The sequence below is a fragment of the Gouania willdenowi genome, chromosome 6, assembly GCF_900634775.1.
Source record: "Gouania willdenowi chromosome 6, fGouWil2.1, whole genome shotgun sequence".
NCBI lineage: Eukaryota > Metazoa > Chordata > Actinopteri > Blenniiformes > Gobiesocidae > Gouania > Gouania willdenowi.
The window spans coordinates 546423-571159 of NC_041049.1; the positions used below are offsets into that span (position 1 = coordinate 546423).

Below are 24737 nucleotides of genomic sequence, written 5' to 3' on the forward strand. Positions count from 1 at the left end.
CTGTTGGATTCACTTCACAAGAAGCAATTTATTTCATGCTTGTTGACACGTCACAACTCATGTTCAAAGTACAACAACATTTACTGTAAAAAATCCTACAGAAGGAATCACTAAGAAACACAGACGGAGCAACTGAAGCTTCTGCACAACATGAGATCGAATGTTCCCAGACTAAACTCTGAGTACACACACACACACACAGAATCACTAGAACACAAAGAAGGTTCACAGCAGCTCATCATCACATCGGTACGGTTTCCATCCTGTGTGTACTCATGTGTGTTTTCAAGGATGAACTTTGGGAAAAGAATCTACCACACACGTCACATCTGAACGGTTTCTCTCCCGTGTGAACCCTCATGTGGATCTTCACTTCAGACCTACGACTGAAAGCTTTCCTACACAGCTCACATCTGTGCTGTTTCTCTCCCGTGTGCACAATCATGTGTTTCCTCAAGTCGGACATATGACTCCAAAGTTTACCGCACACAGCACATCCGAACGGTTTCTCTCCTGTGTGCACCAGCATATGCCTCTTCAGGTCAGACTTTTTTGTAAAACATTTATCACACACTGCACATTTGTACGGTTTCTCTCCCGTGTGGCCTTGGATGTGGTTCTTTAAGTTGTCTTTTCGTTGAAAACATTTACCACAAATGTCACATACGAACGGTTTTTCTTGGTTAAGATCAAAGCTTTGATCTTCACCTCCAAACGGTTTCTGGGAAATGTGGAGCTGCATGTGGAGCTTAAGGTCAAACTTACGCTTGTAACAGTTCCCACAGATGGCACATCCGAAGGGTTTCTCTCCTGTGTGGACCCTCATGTGCCTTTTCAGGTGAGACTGTCTTTGGAAACCTTTCCCACAGTCCTCACATCCAAACGGTTTCTCTCCCGTGTGAACTCTAACGTGCCTCCTCAGGTAGGACTTCTGGGTAAAAAATTTACCACAAATGGAACAGCCGAACGGTTTCTCTCCTGCGTGGGTTTTAACGTGTCTCTTCAGCTGACACTTCCATTTAAAAACTTTCCCACAGTCCTCACATCCAAACGGTTTCTTTCCCGTGTGAACTATAACGTGCCTCTTCAGGTAGCACTTCTGGGTGAAGAATTTACCACAAACGTCACATCCAAACGGTTTCTCGGCTGCGCTGACGTTGGTTTCATCCTCAGAGAGGGACAGAGGTTCCTGCCAACCGTCATCATCCTCCTCCTCTTCCTCCTTGTCGTGGTTCCCGCGCTCAGCCTGAGAACATCCTGCTGGTGTTCCATCTCCACCATGGAGCCGCTGCTCCATCGTCTTCCTCTCACTGAGAACACGATCACAGACGTCTTTGGATCAGATCCCTCACCTGAAGGACCTGAAGGTGGACACAAAGCACATCATTACAATCCCACATCTGCAGCAGCTACTAAGCCTGGACTCCATGGACCTTCAGACATTTAACCTGAAGCCATGTAACCCTACCACTGCACACTAGATTCATGTAATGGTGTTTTTCAACCTTGGGGTCGAGATCCCATGTGGGGTCGCCTGGAATTCAAATGGGATCCCCTGAAATGTCTAATAATTGATTATAAAAACTGTCTATTGATACGGTAATGTATCAATAGACTCAAGGATCCTTCCTACCGCTGCCGTGGGTTCAATTCCCACTCTTAACATATACATTTTTTCATTTTAACATATTTAACACGGAAAATTCCACCTTTAAAATTACATATACAAAAAAAAATTACATTTTAGGTTATTTCCTGGGTTAGAGTTACAGCTAAAATAAAAGGGTTAGCGGGCTAGCTAAAAATAAATCGGAGCTTAAATCAAACACAAAGTGAAAGTATAGAAATACAGTTGTTTAAGATTGTCTGTTTTAATTTCAGAAATTCCAAGCGACCCGTATAGGGTCCCGTCCCCAATGTTGAAAAACACTGATTTAGTGGCTTCTGAATAGATTTATTTCTATAACTTTGATAATTTCCAGTCGTCTCACGCATGGCGTGGGACCAACACTGACCTGTTATTTGTTCATTTTCCACTCTCTCTCTGTAGTGCCATCACGTACCCTGTTGGTACCCGTACCTCACTATAGGAACATAAAATTTAGAGGAATTTGTGGAATTATTTTTGAGAAATTGCTAAATTTGTGGAAAGATTAAGAATTATTTCCACAATTTGCAATAAAAAAAAATGACTGCATTCAAGTGATAAAAACAAAGGAAAACTGAGTCCATGAAATTATTCCAGAGTTTCATTAAATTTGTGAATTTTAGATATATTTACACAATAACTCATGTTTATGTCATTTTTACTTGATGCTTTAAAGGGTCCAATTTGACACGTGTGCTTTAAGACATTTTAATTACATTTTATTACCTTATACAAAAGAGAAGTGAGATAATTCAGCAGCTGAAATAATCAGAAATAATCAAAAATCAGTTTGTAATCAAATCTAGACTTCATTAATCAGAATAAAATCTGATTAATTATCGATCCTATAAATACCATCTTATCTGTGATCACGTTGTTCTCACTGTTTCTGTGATGAATGTTTCTACTGGTGGTTCTATTTCATAATATTTGGTGAGATGTCTCACTATGGGACGCAACCTCTGTCTGCATTCATTTCAATCTGCCAATCCTGATTGGGCGGTGAAGCACGTCCGTCGTTAGGAGACCCACCTCCTATAAAAGGAGGACGCAGACAGACGTGCACCATTCAAACACCTCTTCTCTTCTCAGCTATCTCGTGTTTTTTTGCCAGCTTAACTGTCCACAGACGGATTGTCTGTATTCCAGTCGCTGGCAGAACTAGCGCCTGCTCTGGACCACAACAGGTCGAGAAGTGGGTGACGTCTCCTTCTAACGCTGTTGCTAGGGCACACGTTGGTTAGCAGTGGCTCTTTCACTCCGGTGTTAGCTCCGCTGCACGCTCCTTGACCTCAGCACACCTCGCTGTCGTCTTGGTCCCACCACCCTCTGCGCCTACGGGCCCGTGTGTACGTCGGTCCTCCACCTGGGCTCTCACAAATGTGTGTAGCCCGGCTCCAGCTCCTGGTACTACGGTATCCGAGCTTCAGACTACAGTGAAAGCTGCCTTCTCGAAAGGAACCAACGCTGTCCTCGACATCTTAAACGGTCCAGCACACAATGGCTGGCATCCCTGCTAGCACCTGTGCTAGCTACCTTGTGGTAGTGCTAGCTAAGCCACCCGCTTTCCTGACAGCGCCACGCGGTGATGGAGACTAAAGCCCCTCTCACGAAGGGAGCAGGATGCTTTGCTGCTCGCTTCTGTCCATGTGGGAGTTAAATCTCTGCCAAGGACAAGCACAAAGTTGGCCCCAACTGCTTGGGTCTGAAACATGCCCGTATCGCGGTCAAGTCTCTGGGCTCGAGCCAGCACTGCACCATGTTCAACGTATAGAGTCTCCACAGGAGGCTGGCACGCCAGATTGGCCTGTCCGAGCAGGAATCCTCCCCTCCTCACAACGTCCCCGTAGGGTGTCGGTGTGGTAGAGGCTCCGCTGATAGACAATGCAGCTGCTCAGGGTTCCCGGCTCGACCTGGCGACCCCCTCCCGGCTTCACAAGGATGTCCTCGTGATTGACTATGGAGAGTTTGATGAGGACTTTTCTGACCCTCTCGGCTCGGGTGTGGACGAGGATGATGAACCTTTCATCACCCCGGCTCAGGGCGGGCTTCCTGCTCCCTCTTTCACCTCTCAGGAGGAGATAGAGGGCTCCACGCCCATCTCCTATCCTCCCAGCCTGGACACGGTGGACGTGTGTATTTGGAATGGCCCACACGGTTTTACTGTCCTGATGTGATCAGACGTCTGCCCTGGAGGCTGGTACCACTTGATAAGCATGTCTGCTCTACGGGAGTTTCCATATCCCATAGTGAGACATCTCACTAAATGTTATGAAATAGAACTTTAGGTTATGTATATAACCGTGGTTCTATGAGTAATATGAGTGAGATGTCTCACCAGACTACCCTTCTTGCTCAAACGAGGAGAAAAGGTGCTTATTTTGAATGGTGGGCGTCTGTCTGTGTCCTCCTTTTATAGGAGGTGTGTCTCCACCTAGAGGACTGACGCACTTCACCGGCCAATCGGGATTAGCAGATTTAAATAAATGCTTCAGAAGAATGCAGACAGAGGTTGCATACCATAGTGAGACATCTCACTCATATTACTTATAGAACCGCGGTTATATACATAACCTAAAGATCCAAACGCTACATTTATATAAAGCAGTGTTTTCAACCTAGGGGCCTGAAATTTAAATTGGGTCACCCAAAATATACAGTCATTAATAAAAATCTAAAAAATTACTGATTGAAAATACTTTTTTTTCTTAATTATCACAATCTAAATCAACTGTATTCTATACTTTCAGTATCACAAATCTAGTTCTAGTAGATCTAGTTCAATAACATGCAGTATAATGTAAAAAAGAACTAGAAAAGAAATTCAATAAATAAAGTACAGTATGAAAATATCGGAGCTGGCGCATCTTATCGCTAATGCTAGTGACTCTGTATTAGTTACACAGAATAACAAACACGATCAGAAAAAAAATATTAAAATAAATAAATCTAAAAAATCAAAAAGGGGTCACAATCCAGAAAATGTTGGAAACTGTCACGAAGTAGATCCTTACGACAAGGATCCTTACGACAGAGCTGCTGGGACGTGATATTTGAACGTAAACCGACCATACGACGTTTGTGAAATATTTTAATAGTACACATTTAAATATGTGACTGTTTTGTGGTGTTTTTAATTGTTTAACAAAAACACGGATAAAAACACAATACACAACATTGACAATAAAAAACAAACAAACTAATAAATAAGATAAAAACCAAAATAAATCGGAATTAACTCAAAACATAAACTAAAGTGTCTGGAGGTACGTTAAACGCAGCCATAGCCCCCTGGACTACAGATACATTTCCGGTGTCATGGTCTAAGTTCACGTCGTACTGAGATTGCATATGCGCATGCGCATACATGCGCACTACCGAAAAATACATTTTTGCAAAAAATAAAAAAAATAACTCATTTTTGTTTACAAAGTGAACGTACACGTGTTTTTTTTATTGGATTATGTTAGTGTTTGGTTATAATCTCAGTACGGAGGTAAACTACTTAAGTGTCTGTGTCACCACAGTGGAGTGGTTTACTCACCGCTAACGTGGGTTTGAATCCCACATTTGACAATTTTCAGTTAGCTGCTGCTATGCTAGCTTCTGTGTTAGCTGCTGCTATGCTAGCTTCTGTGTTAGCTGCTGCTATGCTAGCTTCTCTGTTAACTGCTGCTATGCTAGCTCTGTCTCTAACTGTCCTTTGGACCCGTTGGACACTGTTATAGTGACACACAGACACAAAACGATCACTTCTTCTTCTTCTTCTTCTTCTTCTTCTTCTTCTTCTTCTAATGTTTTCTGACAGACTGTACTCTAATAAAGTGTAATGCTGCCCTCTTCTGTTCAATAGAATCACTGCACAAACAAAGGTTGGTAGAGAGAACACAGCTCATAACTTATCTATTAAACATGGATTTTATTGAAAACATTGTCAGTCCAAAGGTTAAAGTTGTTTAATAACATTTCATCAGAGTAACAGACACAGTAAAACATGTGAAATGTATTTAAATATGCAGAAAGCCCACAATGCACCAGTCTTAATGTGGTTATTTGACCTTGATTTGATTGGCTGGTTGACCACAGGAGTCTACTGCCCTGTACACGAGGTTCACTATTAAAATAGTGCCTCTCGTCTCATTCTCCCTTTGCCTTTGTTGATACACAGTAGTTTTAAAAATACTGACACAAACAAACACATATTACATTTGTGTCAGAGCCTCCTTAGCTAGTTTATCAGCAGCTTCATTCCCCACAATACCTGAATGAGATGAGATCCAGGAAAAACCAATACTAGACCTCATCAACTCTATCCAGTGAAGGCATCACTAAATCTCCAGCACAACATCTGCTCTAGACCCAGAGGAGCATCACAAACTGTCTGTAAGGCAGAATAAATATACAATCAATCTAACAGCTCAGTAGTGAACACACTTACATAATTAGATAGTCACATACTTTTTCCAATTTCATTATTCATAACGTAAACTCCAAAACTAGCTTTTCTTGAGCTCGGATCCTTAGACCATCTGTAAAAATGTGAAAAGAAGTTTCCTTATTAAAAACCACAAACTCATTTATTTGGCCACTAACACAACCCTTGTCCAGCCCCAGCAGGACCAACTGGACCTCTGGTTCTGGCAAAAGCCAGAATGGAACAGAGGACCACACTGATGCAGCAACACTCCCACTCTCCAAGCCCAGCTAAATGCTAACGGCTAACTGATAGATAGATCTAAAAAATGTGCTTTTCTTTCCCTCTTTACAAACTCTCAACTGTCCTCCATGAGGCACTTGGCCACAGAATGATGCTGAAGTTCTGCTAGTCTGGCCCAGTACTGGAGCTCCAGCTTCTGCCTTCTCATTTTTAAAGATCTTTCCTCCCTTTCAACCAATAGTGCAGGTATGGGTGTGGTAATTATGATGTTGCATTATCATACTTTGTTATGAATCACCTCCCCATGTATTATGATTTCAATTTAAAGACAAAAGAAAAAAATATGAAATGATTAAACAGTATTCAATTAATCTGTATTTATTTAAATAGATGATTAAATAAAACACTTAATACCCAAATATATGCCAAAAAATTCTATTTATTTGTTTATTTTTAATTGTTGATCCTCCATAATTAACAGCTGCTAAAAAAATGAACAAAATCAACATCTATATCCTTAATCCTTTAATGTTTAATACATCTATAAATATACAGAATTAAAGTAAAACTAAACCAACTAAAAGATTGATGAGGCACATTTTCTTAATTCCTTAAACTGTAAATATTCATGAGCTATTTTAACCTTCTGATACTTGTTTTACCATTATTCCTTTAATGTTACACTGGGCTGTCATTAAAAACACACACATATAAATGTGTAATGCAATTATATCAGCTATTTTCTGTTTATTGATGGCATGTTATTTAGTTGTGGATGTGTCTTATATATTATTTTCCACTAGGGACACTGAAGGCACTGGGGTGTGTATATAGTGACAGGTACAGGTAGGAGGAGCATAAACACTTCTCATCAGACCAACATTCATGGTCAAACCAGCACTCAGACAAACAGCAGGAAATGATATGTTTTGTTCTCATTTTATCCATCAAATCCCTCAAATAAACCATCAAGTCAACTACAAAAACATCTGGAATATCATTGATTGCATCTGTGCAAGAATTCACTCCAACCTGTGTGTTAATGGCAATCATTGGAACAGAGGAACAACAATTAGAACATTGTCATTACAATAATATAGTAGTAATAACAAATAAAAGGAATTGTTCCCAGGCTGATAAACAAATATTATAATATATCTATTATAGATATCTATAATATTATCATATCTATTATATATATCTATGGTATCTATGGTTACAGCTGCAGGATCAAAAACTTTGGGATCCTTTGGTGATATTCTTTTTTTTTAAATGATATAATTAATAAAACAGTTATTAAGTCAACTGTCTAAATGTATTTATTGTTTTTTTTATTGAGGTTTTTCATGGCGAGGAAACCGACTCGTATTGATCTCCACCACCAATAAACCAGATTTTTTTCGATCCTCAGATTGCTACGCAGGCTACATCCAGCGACCTGTGGAGCAGCGTAGCCTCGTACCAGAGGTGTCCGCCAGCAGAGGAGACGTAAGCGGTGTGATCAGAAGCAGGAGCGGGGCTAGCAACCAAGCTAAAAGCTAATCGTCAGAGAACGCCGCTTCCTTCCATCCTGTGTTCTAATGTCTGTTCCCTGGAGAACAAACTGGACCTGAAGCTGGATTTAAATGTCAGACAGGAGGTGATGGTGGTGGTGTTTCCATAAACATCAATAACAACTGGTGTAACAACGGTGAGTTAGTCTCATGTCACTGCTCTCCTGATGTAGAACTACTGACTATAAAATACAGACTTTGTTCTTCCTGATCTGTTAGAACTTTTGTCTATAAACGCCACATGTTTTTCACGTTCTGACTGATTATTACAGATAGAAAAACAGCGATATTTCACCATTTCCTCTCAAATATCAGGATTTACTTATTTGTGTGCTGTTTGTAAACCTGCTGCTTACCTCCAAGATGGCAACTTCCGGATTGATGACGTGCCATTAAACCCTCTATTATGTGTTTCTGTATTTTTGTTAGAGTTATTGAGATGTTTCATTTTGTCTGTATTCTTGAAGGAGTCTGTTCATGTTAAACATTATCTGACTGGTTTCTATATTTGGTTTGCAATAAAGAAAAAAAACAAAAGAGTTTGTGTTCTTTTAAATAAAGTTTTATTGAAAGGTCACAGGCCTATTTTTTATAGGACACTTTAGTTTGATGGACAGGTCCGTCGCGCTCCCTGATTGGACAGAATGGGTTTAGACCCGCCCAGGAAACATAATGACGTCAGAAAAGGACAAAGTGTGCTTACCGCGAGGTCGTTCAGTCTCTAAGCTGGAGGTGATCGTCTGCAGACCGTGAGTCCTTTTTTAATATCACTGTTATTGATCCATGGTTATTGATCTCTGCTTTAGAGCTCACAATAAATCACATGAGCTTCAAACAAAGTGTGTGAGAAGCTCAGAGAACTTTATTTAAACTTCATGATCACAGTCCACATGCTGAGCTGCACTCACGTGCTTTTAGTGTGAAAAATAGACATGAAAACTAACTGTTGTTATTTCAATAAAATAAGAGTCAATAATCATCTCAGTGCAGAAACATTGAACACAAAGTAGAAAGATTTAATACAAATGGTACCACTGAGTCATTATGTAATTTTTATTTAATACTAAGTGTTTACTTGTGTTAGATACTGATTTTTATTCAATCTTGAATTATGATTGATTAGTTTGAATTAGTTAGTGCTAGTAGACATAAGTTAATACTGAGTTCCTCTTAAAATCTCAGTACGTGAATGCTACGTACTGAGATGTATCCGTACTGGGTTATACTGATTAAAAAAAATAAAGTTACATTAGTTAACTGTTTTTTACTGCACTGTATATTATAATCATGTTCCTGAGCTCCTTCTTGTCGGTGTCTGGTGATGTCGTGCTCTTCACCATGAAGATTAACTTTATCATTTCTTAGTGGCGTTAGAACCTCTCCTGCTTCATAAAAAAAAAAAAAAATGTATTAATTTTATTTTTTGTTTTCAAAGTGAATGGACACGTGTTTTATTTGTTTATTGGATTGTGTTAGGGTTATAATCTCAGTACGGAGGTAACTTGATTCAAACTTGTCTTAAGTTTTATAAAAAAATATTTGTTGTTTAATTGTGTCAATCAAATGTTACGTCAGCGTATTAGGCCCACATTGAAAACAAAAAGTAACCTCAGCACTACGAGATTAAAGTCGTAATATTTTGAGAATATTCATATTTTCATAAGAATGAAGCCTTTATTGTAGAAACATTATGACTTTATTCTCGTAGTATTTTTATCTGACAACCAATCACTACTACTACAGTCACCACGGCACTCTTATCGTATTTAGTCTTGAATGACTTGTTTATGTTTTTTAGTTGATTGTTTCCATTGTACAGTACAGTCTACCGTGTGTTAAACACACCTGGCCAATAAAGCTGATTCTACCATGTGACCGGTCACGTGTTTGTGGGCGGAGTGCTGCTAACGTTAGCTTGGAGCTAACCTTCACCCTGTTCACATTCAGGAGGACTGTAGCATGTATCCCACCGCCCTGACCCAGCTGGCCCGGGTTAACCCGTTCAGCGCCCCGCTCTTCAGCCTGCAGACGGCGGATGAGCCCCAGCAGAGCGTCGGGGGGAGCCGGAGCCGCAGGCTGGCCGCCGCCGCTGCCGTAGACGGTAATGCCCGCTGGAGCGTCCGGAGGTTACGGCCGGCATTAGCATGCTAGCTTAGCATAGCACAGCACCGCGGCCACAGTTAGAGAAAACTAACAGTAACTTCAGCATATACATGGTGTTTTAACCTAACTAGTTGACATTATTTTGGTGTTTTTAATGCCAGTGTTTAACAGTGAAAGTTGTGACCGTGGAGGTCTAATCAGGCCTCGGAGCTCCGTGGAGGACACAGAAGGACGAACCGCCTCCATGTGTCTGTCCCGTAAGGGAAGGTGACCCATGTCCTGGTCTCAGTGCAGGACTCAACTCATGGAATAATATGTGTGTGCGATGGATAGCACTTTGATTTAATCTGTAGTAACATGTGACCTCCTTTAGCACTCTGTTAGCATCATGTTAGCATGCTGCAGCCGGCCTAAAGCTGTGACTCACTGAAAGCCTTTAACAAGTGTCTGAACGGGATGTGATCAGACCTGTCCTCACACCGTCTCTGAGCTTTCGTGCCCCAAATTCCATCTCTTATATGGATAATAGGACAGGCTTAACCTGGGTCGATAAGTGCTTTTATTTTGAAGGGGATTCATTGTTTTAAAAATTTGATTTTTACATCTTTTGAAATGTAGTATAAAAAACACCACCTACCATGTGTTCCTAAGATGGTCTTTATTGATGATCATATATTTAACAATGATATTCCTAGAAGTGAATGTTTTAGTATTATTACCTTTATAAGTTTCTTCCTCAAAAGTTACAGTGAAGTTCTGCTTTAAACCTGTTCCTTTATTTCACAATAAAATGTGAGAATTTGTTGATTTTTAATTAGTTTGTGATCCTCAAATGTTTTAAACCCCATCAAACTATTCATGACATTAACAAATGTCAACATGGATCACGAACAGTTCCCAGATGTTTCCAGAAATGAGTCTGTACATCAGTGGTTCTCAACTTGAGGTTCTGGAGCCCTTTTCTGCACCAATAAAAGAGAAAATGACCATAAGCTTTTATTATAATCACCATTTTACACAATAGTTGGCAGTGATGTCCTACAAATTATGTTCTGTGGCCAAATTTAATTAACAAAAATATCCCCCAAATTTTCACTTTGAAAACAAAATTATTGGTTAGTTATATTCTATTAAAACAAGTAAATCATTTTTTCAATAAAGTGGATGTTTTTAGTGTTTGTAATCAAACCTGATGTTCCTCCAAATATAGACTTTTATTTTAAAATAAATCATATTGTGTCATAGTTTCTTATTAATGTTATAAGAAAATATTACAGTAAACTCTCACTGTATGTTTACTCAACATAATATTTAATAGCTCTATATTAAGTACCGATAAAACGACTTAATTTTTAAGTTTCACAACTTCAGCCATTTTTGCGTCACGTTACACTTTGTTTTGTTTCCGTTTCATCATCTTTCTGTTTAATCAGTGAAATCATCTAAAGTCATATCAAACATGTTGAACAGGGTTAATAGAGTTAACTACTGTTATTTAACATTTTATGTTTTTCAGGTGATTTACAAAATCAAGATGTTTACGCTAAAATGACACAATTATGTTGCGAGAGCTTAGCATCTGAGTTAGCGACACTGCTAACCCTGGTTTAACAGCATAAAATCCCATGAAAATGTGATTTGGTCTCAAAACCTTAAATTTTTGCCAACCAGAGAATCACCCTCACATTTTACACTAAACACTGCAGTCGTGTGATTGGAGATGTCACCAGGTACACTGACCACCAGTTCACCTAATACACCATCACATTAAAAAAACACTTCTGATAAAGCTCTACCTTCATTTACAGTCACAGGAAAACACAATCACCAGTCTATCCATTACAAGTAGTGAGATATTTAGAACACGATTATGGACAAAATGGAACGTTTCTCACTTTTTATTTAATCACCTGTTTTTTAGTGATAAATATGTGAAATTGTCCCAAAACATGCATGTAAACCATTTCAGTGTCCTGTTAAAACCTGATTTAAAAATAATAATTTCAGAATGTGAACACATTTTTACCATCTGTGTTCTGCAATCACAGAATATCAAAGGTTCTCGTACCAGTTGAGAACCAGTGATGTTAATACATCTTAACTGTAACACATGTTTGCCTTTTTAATGTTTTGAGTAAAAACCTGTTAACAGGTGAATGTAACACACACACACACGCTGTAACCCAGCAGCTCTCGTGTCTTTCCTCAGAGGGAGACAGTTGTGAGTTCGGCTCTCAGAAGTATTTCCTGCTGTGTGGTTTTGGTGGGATCCTGAGCTGTGGAACCACACACACAGCCGTGGTTCCCCTCGACCTGGTCAAATGCAGAATGCAGGTTAATGACCCGCCTCCTCGCCCCCCTCCCCCATCACCTTTCATGTTCCTGCACCGATCTGCATGGAAGTAGCAGCCTGTTGTGGTCCAGTCCCATCCATCATGTGATCAAACATGGCTGCATGATCGTGCACGGTGTTCCTGTGTGTTCACTGATTCTACTGTGGGTTCTTATGTAAGTGAGGGTCAGAGTCTAAGGAGAACCAAAGGTCAGCTGTGCCCTGGGATCAGGTGTCACTGACGTAGAGACGGACATGTCGTCTGTAAACACTGTAGACATAATAAAAAGTCATGTACGCTACATTTAACATGAGTCTGAGCACATGAAGGTTTGATGTGAGGTAGTCCATGTGGTGAAGACATGTGCAAGTGTTGGTTTGATTTTAAACTGTCTAATCAAAATGTTCTTTGTCTTAATCAAAATAAAAGCCAACAACCTGTGGAGCCTGATTAATGTTAGTATTTTAATCTGTTAATAACTGTTAGGGATGAAATAAACTTTCTTGACCCAAAGTGAAAAGTTATTATGCAAATTATTAGTCCGTTGCATTTATGGTTCTAAAATTAAAACATTGGAGTTTTTAAAATTAATATTAATGCTTCAAAGAATGAATCAATTAAAACATGTATTTAGCGCTGACATTCCAACAATATAAAATAATAAAATCCCACTCATACATTAAGTCATAATCTACAGGCCTAGAACTGACTGAGCTCATATTAATACAGTGCATTAAAGTTATTGATGAGAATCTGCTTCTCTGCTTGATTTATTATCCAATCATGTCCTTAAAAATGCACACACAGCGTTTGATTTGAATCCTGTTCAGTAATGATCTTTATAATGTGGACCAAGTACAGTCGTGATAAAGTCCAGAAGATCTCTGTGAAACGTGCGCTGATTGACTCTGAAACCAGATGCTATCAATGCTCAGCCATGCTAACGGTCTGTGCTAACATAGGCTACACCTAACTACAGTGTCTAAGTCACACAAACATAATACACACCTTAGTGCTCATATGTATTAACAAAAAACAATGTCTGAAACTTCCTGTTTTGGCTGAAAATGCATTTTTATAGATATTTCTGTGGCTGTAATCTCAGTGCATCACTGCCTACTTTGGTCGATGCCGTTGTGGTCTACCAATGAATGTTACGTGTGCCATAGTCTTGGTCGACCATTTCTTTGGTTGATTACAGCTCTAATAATTACTGTAACATTGAATTAAATCCACTTGAACTGTTAAAACAGCAGAAATACCAACATCAATCTGCTCCTCTAATGGTTCTAAATCTACTGTTTGTTCCTGATGACCTGCATGTTGATCTGCTGTGACGGAGGGAGTTGCTTGTCCCTGTGTTAGCCCCTCCCTCCCACAGCTCTGACGTACTGTGATTTGTCCTCATTGACATTGTTTGTGTTGCATGTGACGCTGCATGTTGCATGTTGGTGTCCTCTACTGCAGACGATGTGAGCTGTGAGTTCGGCTCCTCTCAGTACTATGCTCTCTGTGGCTTTGGGGGGATCCTGAGCTGTGGCCTCACACACACCGCAGTGGTACCCCTCGACCTGGTCAAGTGTCGCCTGCAGGTTTGTAACCACGCTGGAAACCATTCAAGGATATTTACAGGGAAAGTATATGTTAAAATATGAAGCTATGAGTGAAGGCCATCCTGTTCTGTAGGTCAGGGGTTCTCAACCTTGGGCTCACAAGGCACTGGGAGGGGGTCACCAGATGCCTTCAAGAAACTAATAATATTTTTAGAACAATTTCAGCTCATTTGTGCTTTTTTACCCTTTGTCTACAACTTCACCAAACTCACCATATTTTAACCTATTTTCATCACTTTCTCTTTCCATATTTTTGCTCTTTTTAATGTATTTTTCTCACATTTCTACATCACATTTCAATGACTTTTCTACACATTTTTTCTACTTTCCAGACATTTCTACCACTTTTCCACCTAATGTCACATATGTTGACCCATTATTGTCTCTTTTCACCATCTTTCATCAATATTTTCTAAAAATATAACCACATTCACCATTTGTCATACCCATTAATTGGCAGTTTAAACTGTTCCTAATTTTGAAATGACACTACTCTAACACCCCTCTCAACCTTGGGGTCAGGACCCCATGTGTGGTCGTGAGATACTGTGAGGGGGTCGCCAGATGCCTTCAAGAAACTAAGAATATATATTTTACAATTTGAGACAATTTTTGCTTATTTTTTTAACCCTTTTTCTGCAACAACACCAAACTCACTGTATTTTAACTTATTTTCATCACTTTTTTTTACCAAATTTTTGCTCCTTTTAATGCATTTTTCAACACATTTTTTTTCCACTTTCCAGACATGTTCAGCACTTATAAACCATTTCCACCACTGTTACATCTAATGTCACATATTTTGACCCATTATTGTCACTTTTAACCTCTTTTCACCATATTTACTGATTATTTTTGGCAATTTAACCACATTTACCATTTGTCATGCCCATTATTTACCACTTTAAACTAATTGTTTAAATATTGACACTTTGAACCATTTTTACCACTTTTTCTGTCTGTTTTTATCCACTATAATTTATACAACTTTTAACTAATTCCTGTGGTTTTTAAAATCTCATTTCACCACCATTTTATTAGTGATTAAAACCAGGATTTCCATCTTTAAGATGATTATAATAATAATAAACGTTCCTGGATAACAGTGGATATTATTCAGATGAATAAATAAATGTGGTTATCACAGATTCATAGAACAATAGACCATCATTTTACTGACTTTATGGATGGACCCCAAAAATCTCTCCCCTTTATTCCCCCTTATAGATGGTCCTGTCTCCACATGACTGTTCTTCAATGTTCATGTCTGTGTTCAACCACCTTCAGCTACAGTGGGGGTCCCTGCTCTATGGAACCTTTATTGTGGGGGTCATGTGCTGAAAAGGTTGAGAACCACAGCTTTAGACCAGGAGTGTTAAGCTCAGAGTAATGAGATGGTTCTCAGGGTCAGGTACAGGGGTCAGTAACTGTTTGACCCAAACCAGAGTCTGGGCTCAGCTAAAGAACTCTCCGTGTTCTGTTTGCTAACGTTTTTCTGTGAACCAGGTGAACCCCGACAAATACAAGAGCATCGGTAACGGCTTTGCGGTGACGGTGAGGGAGGACGGGTTCCGGGGGCTGGCCAAAGGCTGGGCGCCCACCTTCATCGGCTACTCCATGCAGGGATTGTGCAAGTTTGGCTTCTACGAGGTGTTCAAGGTGTTCTACAGCGACCTGCTGGGAGAGGTGAGTCTGATCCACTACACCAGTACTACCACTGTGTGTAGAAATACAAATACATCAAATTAGTGTTAAAAGAAAAACACCAATAGGTTTGTACTTATGTATGTGTACATAATTATATATTATCGTGTATATAAGAAGATTCATGTATAGAAATAAAATATAGTAGTAAATATTACAGTGGGTAGGATTTTGTAACCATTTATTGTCTTTGCTTTGTTTGACTTTTGAAAGATATTTTCTCATTGTCTTCCTCTGCTGTTCTGCTCTGTGTTAACTGGTGACCAGCTAACACTCAGTCACCTGATAACATGATCACCAGCTGGTTTAGAACACCAGTGGAGCATCAAATTTGGCCTGTAAGACAAAGTCAAAATTAAAGAAAACTTGAATCATTGTGTACAAATATCTCTTCCCTTCCAAATCTATGAAGTCAATGAATATCCACAATATTTGCCAGGCAGCGTAGTCGCAAATTGTTAAAGAAATCTATCTCTTCCAAAATCCTGAAATTTTATTATTCTTTCACAAATTTCTCCCAAATTGAATAAAGTTTGGTCAGGAACCAAGGTATTTAAAGTATTTGCTATTGTCTGTAACTGCCACTACATTACTGATATTTATAGGGCAGAATAATGTTTGTGGCCCATGTTCGGCCCTTGAACCAATGTTTGGCACCGTGCTGTAGGAGAACACCTACTTGTGGAGGACCTCTCTGTACCTGGCGGCCTCGGCTAGTGCAGAGTTCTTCGCAGACATCGCCCTGGCCCCCATGGAGGCGGCTAAAGTTCGTATCCAGACCCAGCCGGGCTACGCTAACACCCTCAGACAGTGTGCCCCCAAGATGTACGCAGAGGAGGGGCTGTGGGCGTAAGTGTGGGAACTCCTTCCTTTTTATGACGTTACTAATGCCAACACGCTCCTTAGATCCACCTCTAGAGGGGCCCCCCTCTGGGCGTGGCCCCTCAGCAGCTTCGTGCTGCACCGTTGGAGGTGCTTGAGTCATTGGCGTGTAAGAACAGTCCACCTGCCCCCCAGCTCAGCTGCAGAACTGGCAACCCAGTCACCAGACGGGGAGCTCCCAGTGCTGCCAAACTGGGGGGCGGACACATTTAGTTTAGTCCTGATGTCAGATTATTATTTATGAATTAAAGAGACAAAGCATTAAAAACAAGAACATTGTCAGAAACGTGAACTAATGACAGAGTAAACCCACTTTAATGCAGTCACATTAAATAGATATGGAACAGCTAACGTTATTCAGTGTTTTATATTCATGGAGCCTTTTTTTTGTCCTAGTTTAACAATATCTTTAAACAGCCCTTAAACTAAATACAGAAATCTATACTAGACAACACAAATGAAGCTAACTGACCTCAGAAACTCACAAAACAGAGAAATGACAATAAACGGTTTGTTCCCATTATTAATACATTAATTCTAAATGCTAACATGAATGTTGCTGACCTCTGCTTTTACATTTTATTTACTTATATTGAGTTTTCAAACAAAATAAAAATAGTTGTAAAAAGCTTATTTAAACACATTACAAATATTTAGAAGCTGTAGGTATTACAGCAGGGTTTAAAGTTTTCTATGACGGGTTTGTGTCAATTAAGGACTTTGAAGGAAAATGTCTGTCAATTCATAAACAAAAAATATATTTATAATAATTAATGGTGTGTGTGTGTGTGTGTGTGTATTCTCTACAACACCATGTGTGCTCCACAGGTGATAGTTTTTACACTCCCACACACAGAACAGATGAGCTGATACAGTGGGTGTGTCATGTCTGGAACAAAGACTGAGGGAAGAGTGAACGGAGCAGCTAAAGCTCTTTAACACTAAACATACATATTATGATACTAAAACATACGAAGTATTAACTCTGAGATGTACAGGTTTTGTTCATTCAGCAGGTATCAGTGAGAGGTGTGGTCTCATTTTAATAAACGCTTTATTCACGCTAACCTAGCTTGTCAGCACGGACTCGCTGTTTTTGGAAGAAGTGTCTAACAGAGTAAAAAATAAGTGGCAATGGGCGTGGCTTGACGAAGTAGGAGAGGATGGTGTTTCTCTGCTGTCTTGGTGTAAATAATGTATGTGCCTCGTTTGCCACAATAAATTAAAAGATGACAATAATGGCAAAAAAGTCGTGATCGGCCACCATACAGCTAGCATACAGCTACACACAAAGCAGCTGTATGCTAGCTCTTTAATACCTCATTTGCCTTCAACTAGGGCTGAACCATTTAGGAAAATCTGTGATTTGATTTTTTTTCCTCAATATTGTGATTTAATGAGATTCAATAAATCAATCTGTTTTATAATAAACAATTTTATATTTATTAAAACTTTAAATAAATGTAAAATATACATTTTAAAGCACAGATTACAACAATAAAGCAAACAAATCTTCAACACAACTAACTTCATGTTTCATGTAAACATGAACTGCACTTAAACACTGAACTTAACAGAACTGTACAAGAAAAATAATAATAAAAAATTACACCCTTTGCAATTAGAAAATCACGATTATATCACAAACGTAATTAATTGTTCAGCCTTAGCGACAACGATTTAATCAAATCAGATTCTGTTGATAAAAGTGAACTTTGAAGGCTGGTGATATCACATACATCATATTTCTGCACACATGGAAGCACGTTTTAAAGTTGTTGTTGCCAAATTAAAAAGAAAACAGTCATTAAATGTTTGTCAACAAATAAAAATGTTGTGGTAATTATGAATGTCCTGGTGAGATATTGATGAAGAGCTACAGTATTGATCTTTCCTCAAAGGCTAATGTAACAGATGTTTCTACCCTCACAAATTTTATTCATAAAATCCTCAGATGATAGATTTTATTTAAATGTGTAATAAAAAAAAACCCTCACATGTTTTTTTAAAAACACTTATAAAGCAGACTTGTTATCTGGTCTTTTTTGTTCTATCATTACATGAATTACATGAGAATTATTTTGGCTAAAAAAATCAGTATTTGTTGTTGCTTTAAAGCCAGTATTACAGTATCTGCACTAGTATTTATTTTTGACTTGCACACATCTGGTAGACACTTTAAACAGTTACACTAGTGGAAAAACAAGAGTTAATAATTCACCTTACAGTAAAAATACTTTTATTAATAAGTTGTGCACTTTAGACTAAAGAGGAGGCGGGGCTTAGTAAATCATAAAACAACGATGATGACTCAAACTTACAGCGTCAGCTAGCTCCTCAGACGTTACAATCACTGGATGATAAACAAAGCACCAGTAAAACCAGTAACCTTCATAAATAAACCATTAACTAGTGTTAGAAATAAAATAATCATTTCATTTCATTTATAATGTACTTTTCATTCCAAGGAATCACAAAGTGCTACATTTAATAAATAAAATAACACATTTATGAACACTCCAGTAGTGCTTTGAACTACAGTATTTACATATTTTATTTTTATGAACAGAGTCACTGACGTTTTTACAACAAATTGAAATACTTAGACTAAAAATGATTGATCTTTTGTGTGTGTGTGTAGGTTCTATAAGGGCGTGGTCCCTCTGTGGATGAGACAGATTCCTTACACCATGATGAAGTTTGCGTGCTTTGAGCGTACGGTGGAGACCCTCTATAAGTACGTCGTACCCAAACCTCGCAGCGAGTGCAGCAAACCTGAGCAGCTGGTGGTCACGTTTGTAGCTGGATACATTGGTACGCGCGCACACACACACACACACACACACACACTGTGGGTGTCTAACTAACGCTGTGCTCCATCTGCAGCTGGTGTGTTCTGTGCCATCGTGTCCCATCCTGCTGACTCGGTGGTTTCTGTGCTGAACAAGGAGAAAGGCAGCACCGCTGCTCAAGTGCTGAAGAAGCTCGGCCCCAAAGGTTAGTGACAGCGTGCTATCGTGTTAGCATCATTTATTAAGTAGGAACTATTAGTTTAAACTGGTAAATAACAACTGTAGTTAAATAAGCTAAAAATAATCATGAAATCTGGTGAAAAGAAATTAAAAGTGACAATAATGGGTCAATATATGTGACATTAGATGTAAAAGTGGTAGAAAGGGTTTATAAGTGATTAACATGTCTGGAAAGTGTATTATGAAGCAAAATATGGCAAGAAAAAGTGATGATAAAATATGTAAAGTTTGGTGTAGAAAAAAAGGAAAATAAGCAACAATGTGCTCAAATTATTCAAAAATCATTCTTAGTTTTTTGAGAGTATCCACTTTAATCCATAGCAACAGAAAACAAAAAGTCAGAAGCATGAATCAGTTGTAGATATCTCTAAAATTTATACACAAATTAAATAAAAGTACACAATATTAGCATTTTTATCACATGATGGAAGTCATTTTTCATCTTCAATTATTGAAAGAAGTCTCCTCAATTTTTTCAAAATCCTAAAATTTTCCTCATTCACAAAATTTCCCCCAAAAAAGATTGACTGAAAAGAAAATCAAGACAAAAGAACGGACAAAAGATAACCATATGATTTTTAATTATGTTCTACAATTGTGATCTAAAATACTGGATCTTTTTTTTCTTCTTCAGTGGTTCTAATCCTTATTGCTTTGATATTATTAGTGTGGTACTTATTTTATCATTTATTTAGACATGGAAGTGTAAACTATCATCCACTGCAGAGAAGGTCATCGGCTACAATCTGCCCTCCCTCCAGGACCTGTACGCCTCCAGGATTCTGAGGCGTACAGGAAAGATTGTGGCCGACTCCTCCCACCCCGGTCATAAACTGTTTCAATCTCTCCCTTCTGGAAGGAGGTTTCGGTCCATCAGGACCAGAACCTCCAGACACAAAAACAGCTTCTTTCCCTCTGCCACCATCCACATGAACACACCCCAAGTCACCCACTGAACACCCCCCCCCCCCCCCCCCCCCCCCCCCCGATCACCACCTCCATGATGACATTATCTGCTGCACTGTATATATATATATTTATCCTTTATTCTCTATTTATCCATTATTTATCCCTCATCCTTTATATTTATTATTATTATTATTATTATTGTTGCTGGGTTGTTGTTTTTTTTTTTTTTTTTTGTGCACCAACTACCAAGACAAATTCCTTGTACTGTCCTTAAAACTGTACATGGCCATTAAAAACATTTCTGATTCTGAATAATGATTACATGTTTGCTGCCCTCTGCATGTGTATTTTATTTATTTCCTGTAACAGTCCAACACGCTCCTTAGATCCACCTCTAGAGGGGCCCCCCTCTGGGCGTGGCCCCTCAGCAGCTTCGTGCTGCACCGTTGGAGGTGCTTGAGTCATTGGCGTGTGAGAACAGTCCACCTGCCCCCCAGCTCAGCTGCAGAACTGGCAACCCAGTCACCAGACGGGGAGCTCCCAGTGCTGCCAAACTGGGGGGCGGACACACTTTGTATTTCACAGGAAGTTAAATATGATGATGGGATGTATTCGTGTGTGTGTGCAGGTGTGTGGAAGGGTCTGGTGGCTCGTATCATCATGATCGGTACCCTCACAGCCCTGCAGTGGTTCATCTATGACTCGGTCAAGGTCTACTTCCGCCTGCCCCGTCCCCCTCCCCCCGAGATGCCAGAGTCCCTGAAGAAGAAGCTCGGCCTAACGGAGTAAAGAAGCTACGCCCCTTTTCTATTTATCTCCTCCTCAGCTGAAATGACGTCCTGTATGTTGGAAAGAGACTCAACTAAACGTATTCCTCTGTAGTCCCCCCCCCCCCCCCGGTCGGCTTTGATCTTTAAGTTCTTTTCAGTGGAAATCCTAATAAACACGTTGACTGGTGCACACGCACACTGAGCTGATGTTTGATTTGATACGAGCACACATTAATCCACCTTTAGGTATCAAACATTTCCAGTGTTAGAACATATGATCACTGTGTGCAGAGTCATGGTGAGTAGCTCCACCTTCACACTGTCCTCACTGATCATCACCACTCATTTCATTTAACAGGGACATTGTGCAATAGACCAGTGGTTTTTAGGCCACGACACTCCAAAATAAAGGTCCCAGAGAGTGGGGACCCTCCAAAATAAAGTGTCAATATTGGAACAATTTGTTTAAACTGGCAAATAATGGGCGTGGCTAATGGTGAATGTGGTTAAATTGTCAATAATCATGAAATATGGTGAAGAGGTTAAAAGTGACAATAATGGGTCAACATATGCGACATTAGGTGTAAAAGTGGTGGAAAGGGTTTATAAATGGAATAAATGTGTGAAGTCATTGAAATGTGATGTAGAAGTGTCAGAAATGGGAGAAATATAACAAAAAATACATTAAGAGGAGCAAAAATACGGCAAGAAAGTGATTAAAATGGTGAGTTTGGTGTAGTTATAAAAAATGAGCTCAAAAAGTTCAGAAAACGGTTTCTTGAAGTAGGGTCCTGACCCTAAGGTTGGGGTCAGGACAATCAATAGACAATCACACTAGTTAAAAATGATTCTGTAATCTGATCAGATTACATCCTCTAATCTGTTGAAATGCTGTAATATGAGACCATGTGACTTTTTTTTTTTTTTTTTTTGGTGATTCTGATTTATTGAATCAAAGAATTGATTATTGTTATTTTAATCTTTTTTTTTTCTCCAAAAACAAGTTGAATTATGAAGTTCTCGAAACAATATCTGAGTCATTGTTAATAAAATGATAAAAAATGAAACTACACTAATGAACACATGAGGAATCTGTGAACTGTTCATTCTTTGATTATTCTGTTTAAAACCAAATCAAAACTAATAAACCCTGTGGTTATTTTTGTTTTATTGACTTTAAACCTAAACAAAAAATACAGAAAGATCAAACACCAGATAAGCAGCGTTTTTCTATTTTAAAATTAAATCTTTGGTTTGTAATATTTTGATATTTAAGCCCGGCCTCCCTAACCGTATTTATTTATTTATAGAAGCTCTTTGCTTGTGTAATTAGGTTAAATAATACATCTGGTATCACAGCGTAAGTCATTTTAAAATTCATTTATTTGCTGTAATCACTCTGAATCCTTTCACATATTGTAAAACAAATACATCAGTTATATGGAGACCACAAGGGATGAAATGTTTAAGTACAAAATCAGCAGTAGACAACATTATTGAATGAAACTTGCCAGAACTCTTAAAAACAAAGGTGATAAAACGTGCCTATATCCACAAGGGGAAAATTGTGAAAATGAATCAGAATCAGAATCAGCTTTATTGACCAGGTACAGTTTAGAACAATACGAGGAATTTGACTTGGTAGTTGCAGTGAAAGAAGACACATCAACACACCGGAGCAGCCATTTGCGGCGCCCACATATTTAGGTGAAGAAGGGATCAATAACAGGAGGAGAGGAGGGGTGAGGGGGAAAAAAACTGCCAGTTTGAAACTGATTTCCTTAAACAGAGAAAACAGTGTGAAACCAGGAAAAAAAACCGCCTCTGCAAACATAAATGTAAGCATGACACAGTCAAACAACTCGAGACAAGGCATGTGGGAAGGGTTGGGTGGGAGGTTGGCTGGGGGAGGGGGTCAGGTGGGAAGAACAACAGGAGTCCAGCCGTTTGGGGACATGGGCGTGCTGCCAGTCGGCGCTGCAACCACGCCTCCATGCAGCTGCGGTTGGGAGGTGGGGAAAGATGGCCGACGAGGCATTTGAAGTTGAAGACCTGTAGCTGCGTTACTGACAACCAGATGACGTGTGGAAAAGTTCAGCATCAACAGTTCCAGGAGGAATGTAGGGAAGGAGCGGGGGGAGGGAGTGGGGGTAAGAGCCGCCGTCTGCAGAAACTTCCTGGTGATAAGAGTTGAGACAACCTTGGCTTTAGCCTTGGCTTTAGCCTTGGCTAGCTGGGGAGCCGAAAGGGAGATAAGCAATGTGATTTGATACAGGCTATGTTAATTTCCAATAGCCTTCTGTCCTGGGTCTCTCTGCTGTAATCCAATGAGTGGCCTAGTTTCCACTTCCAAGCCTGGTCTCTAACTTCTCCCAGTTGTTATCCATAACGCGTAGACGATCCAAAAGCAGCTCTTGCTTGCTTTTGATATCGATCAACACATGAGTCTGAGTGTTCAGAGCCCTGCTACATCCTTCAGAAATCACTGGCAGCTTTTCCAAAACAGTCACCAGCGTAGTACGGACTTTTCGATAGATTAGGAAGCCACCAGCTCCGATCAGCAGCATGCCTACTATCATTATTCCAATCATGTAGATGTCCTCCACGTCTTCCACGGAAAGGATGGACAGACACACAACTCGCCACTTGTTCCAAGGGTCAAGTGTGTATCCAGCCGCAAACGTCCCGCTTGGACATGCGGGTTCACCACCCCTGGTTCTTTGCGTCGAAAAAATCTGATCGATAGCACTGAGAGAACGTATTGCCTTGTCTGTCTTTCCTCTTTTCATAATTAAACCAGATAAATCACACACTGTTTTATTTTACACCCACAGATAAACCCTTCATAACACTACAGAGTACAGTATGTACACCTATGTACATACAACTTTCAAACACTCATTTGGACATAATTGACAACTCTTCTTAAGCTCCTCCCACTATATGAATACATACTTCCAACGGACACTGTACTAGTTTGTATAATGTGTAGTTTGGATGATTTTCTGCAGGAAGTTTCAAACATGACCAATATTTCCTGATTATTGTAAATAAAACTTTTGGATGAACAAACATGAGCTGCTCACCTTTGTGTGTTAATGGATGCTGACCTCCCCCTCCTCACTGATGGATGTCAGTAATTGGCCTCATCGTGTTCATGTGGAAAGGTTAGGGTAGAGCTAAAGGTCTCCAACATTACAGTCAGTCCATCTTCTGCTGCCCATCAATGTGTTCACTCATGGTTAGCACACACTAGATCCCTAAACACACACACACACACACACACAGATCCATCTACACCAGGGTGTCAAACTTCTTTCATTTCAGGGGCCAAATATGGACCAGTTGGGTCACAAGTGGGCCACAGGTTTTAGGTTGGAAAACAATTTCAACATTAATGTGCCTCGTTTGCACTTCCAGTTATAAATTAGATATAAATAATGGAAGGCATTAATGGTATCTAAGCAACAAATGACAGATACTTAAATGTCCTTTAATTTTTATTTTATTTTTTTATTGATTTTTTTTTTTTG

At 39.4% G+C, this 24737-nt stretch overlaps 2 protein-coding genes and 2 non-coding genes across 5 annotated transcripts; 3 read left to right on the top strand and 1 right to left on the bottom strand.

The window, feature by feature from the left end:
* Nucleotides 1–5445, bottom strand: LOC114465754 (gastrula zinc finger protein XlCGF8.2DB-like). The gene is made up of 2 exons (XM_028450975.1): nucleotides 5193–5445; nucleotides 1–1361 (listed from the first exon to the last, which is right to left on the bottom strand). Exon 2 carries the CDS (start codon nucleotides 1295–1297, stop codon nucleotides 242–244), a length of 1056 nt encoding a protein of 351 aa, XP_028306776.1. The 5' UTR covers nucleotides 1298–1361; nucleotides 5193–5445; the 3' UTR covers nucleotides 1–241.
* Nucleotides 5446–8506: 3061 nt separating this feature from the next.
* LOC114464954 (phosphate carrier protein, mitochondrial-like) lies at nucleotides 8507–21406 on the top strand. Of its 2 annotated transcripts, none has more exons than XM_028449639.1 (8): nucleotides 8507–8607; nucleotides 9806–9959; nucleotides 12171–12295; nucleotides 15414–15593; nucleotides 16279–16460; nucleotides 19135–19307; nucleotides 19380–19490; nucleotides 21063–21406. In XM_028449639.1, exons 2-8 carry the CDS (start codon nucleotides 9818–9820, stop codon nucleotides 21221–21223), a joined length of 1074 nt encoding a protein of 357 aa, XP_028305440.1. In that variant the 5' UTR covers nucleotides 8507–8607; nucleotides 9806–9817; the 3' UTR covers nucleotides 21224–21406. The 2 variants fall into 2 exon arrangements, with proteins under 2 accessions (XP_028305440.1, XP_028305441.1); XM_028449640.1 differs by lacking the exon at nucleotides 12171–12295 and adding an exon at nucleotides 13762–13886.
* LOC114466284 (small nucleolar RNA SNORA53) lies at nucleotides 16504–16701 on the top strand. The gene has a single exon (XR_003674432.1). It is a non-coding gene; the product is annotated as a small nucleolar RNA SNORA53 (small nucleolar RNA).
* On the top strand, nucleotides 20807–21004 carry LOC114466283 (small nucleolar RNA SNORA53). The gene has a single exon (XR_003674431.1). It is a non-coding gene; the product is annotated as a small nucleolar RNA SNORA53 (small nucleolar RNA).
* Nucleotides 21407–24737: the final 3331 nt, after the last annotated feature.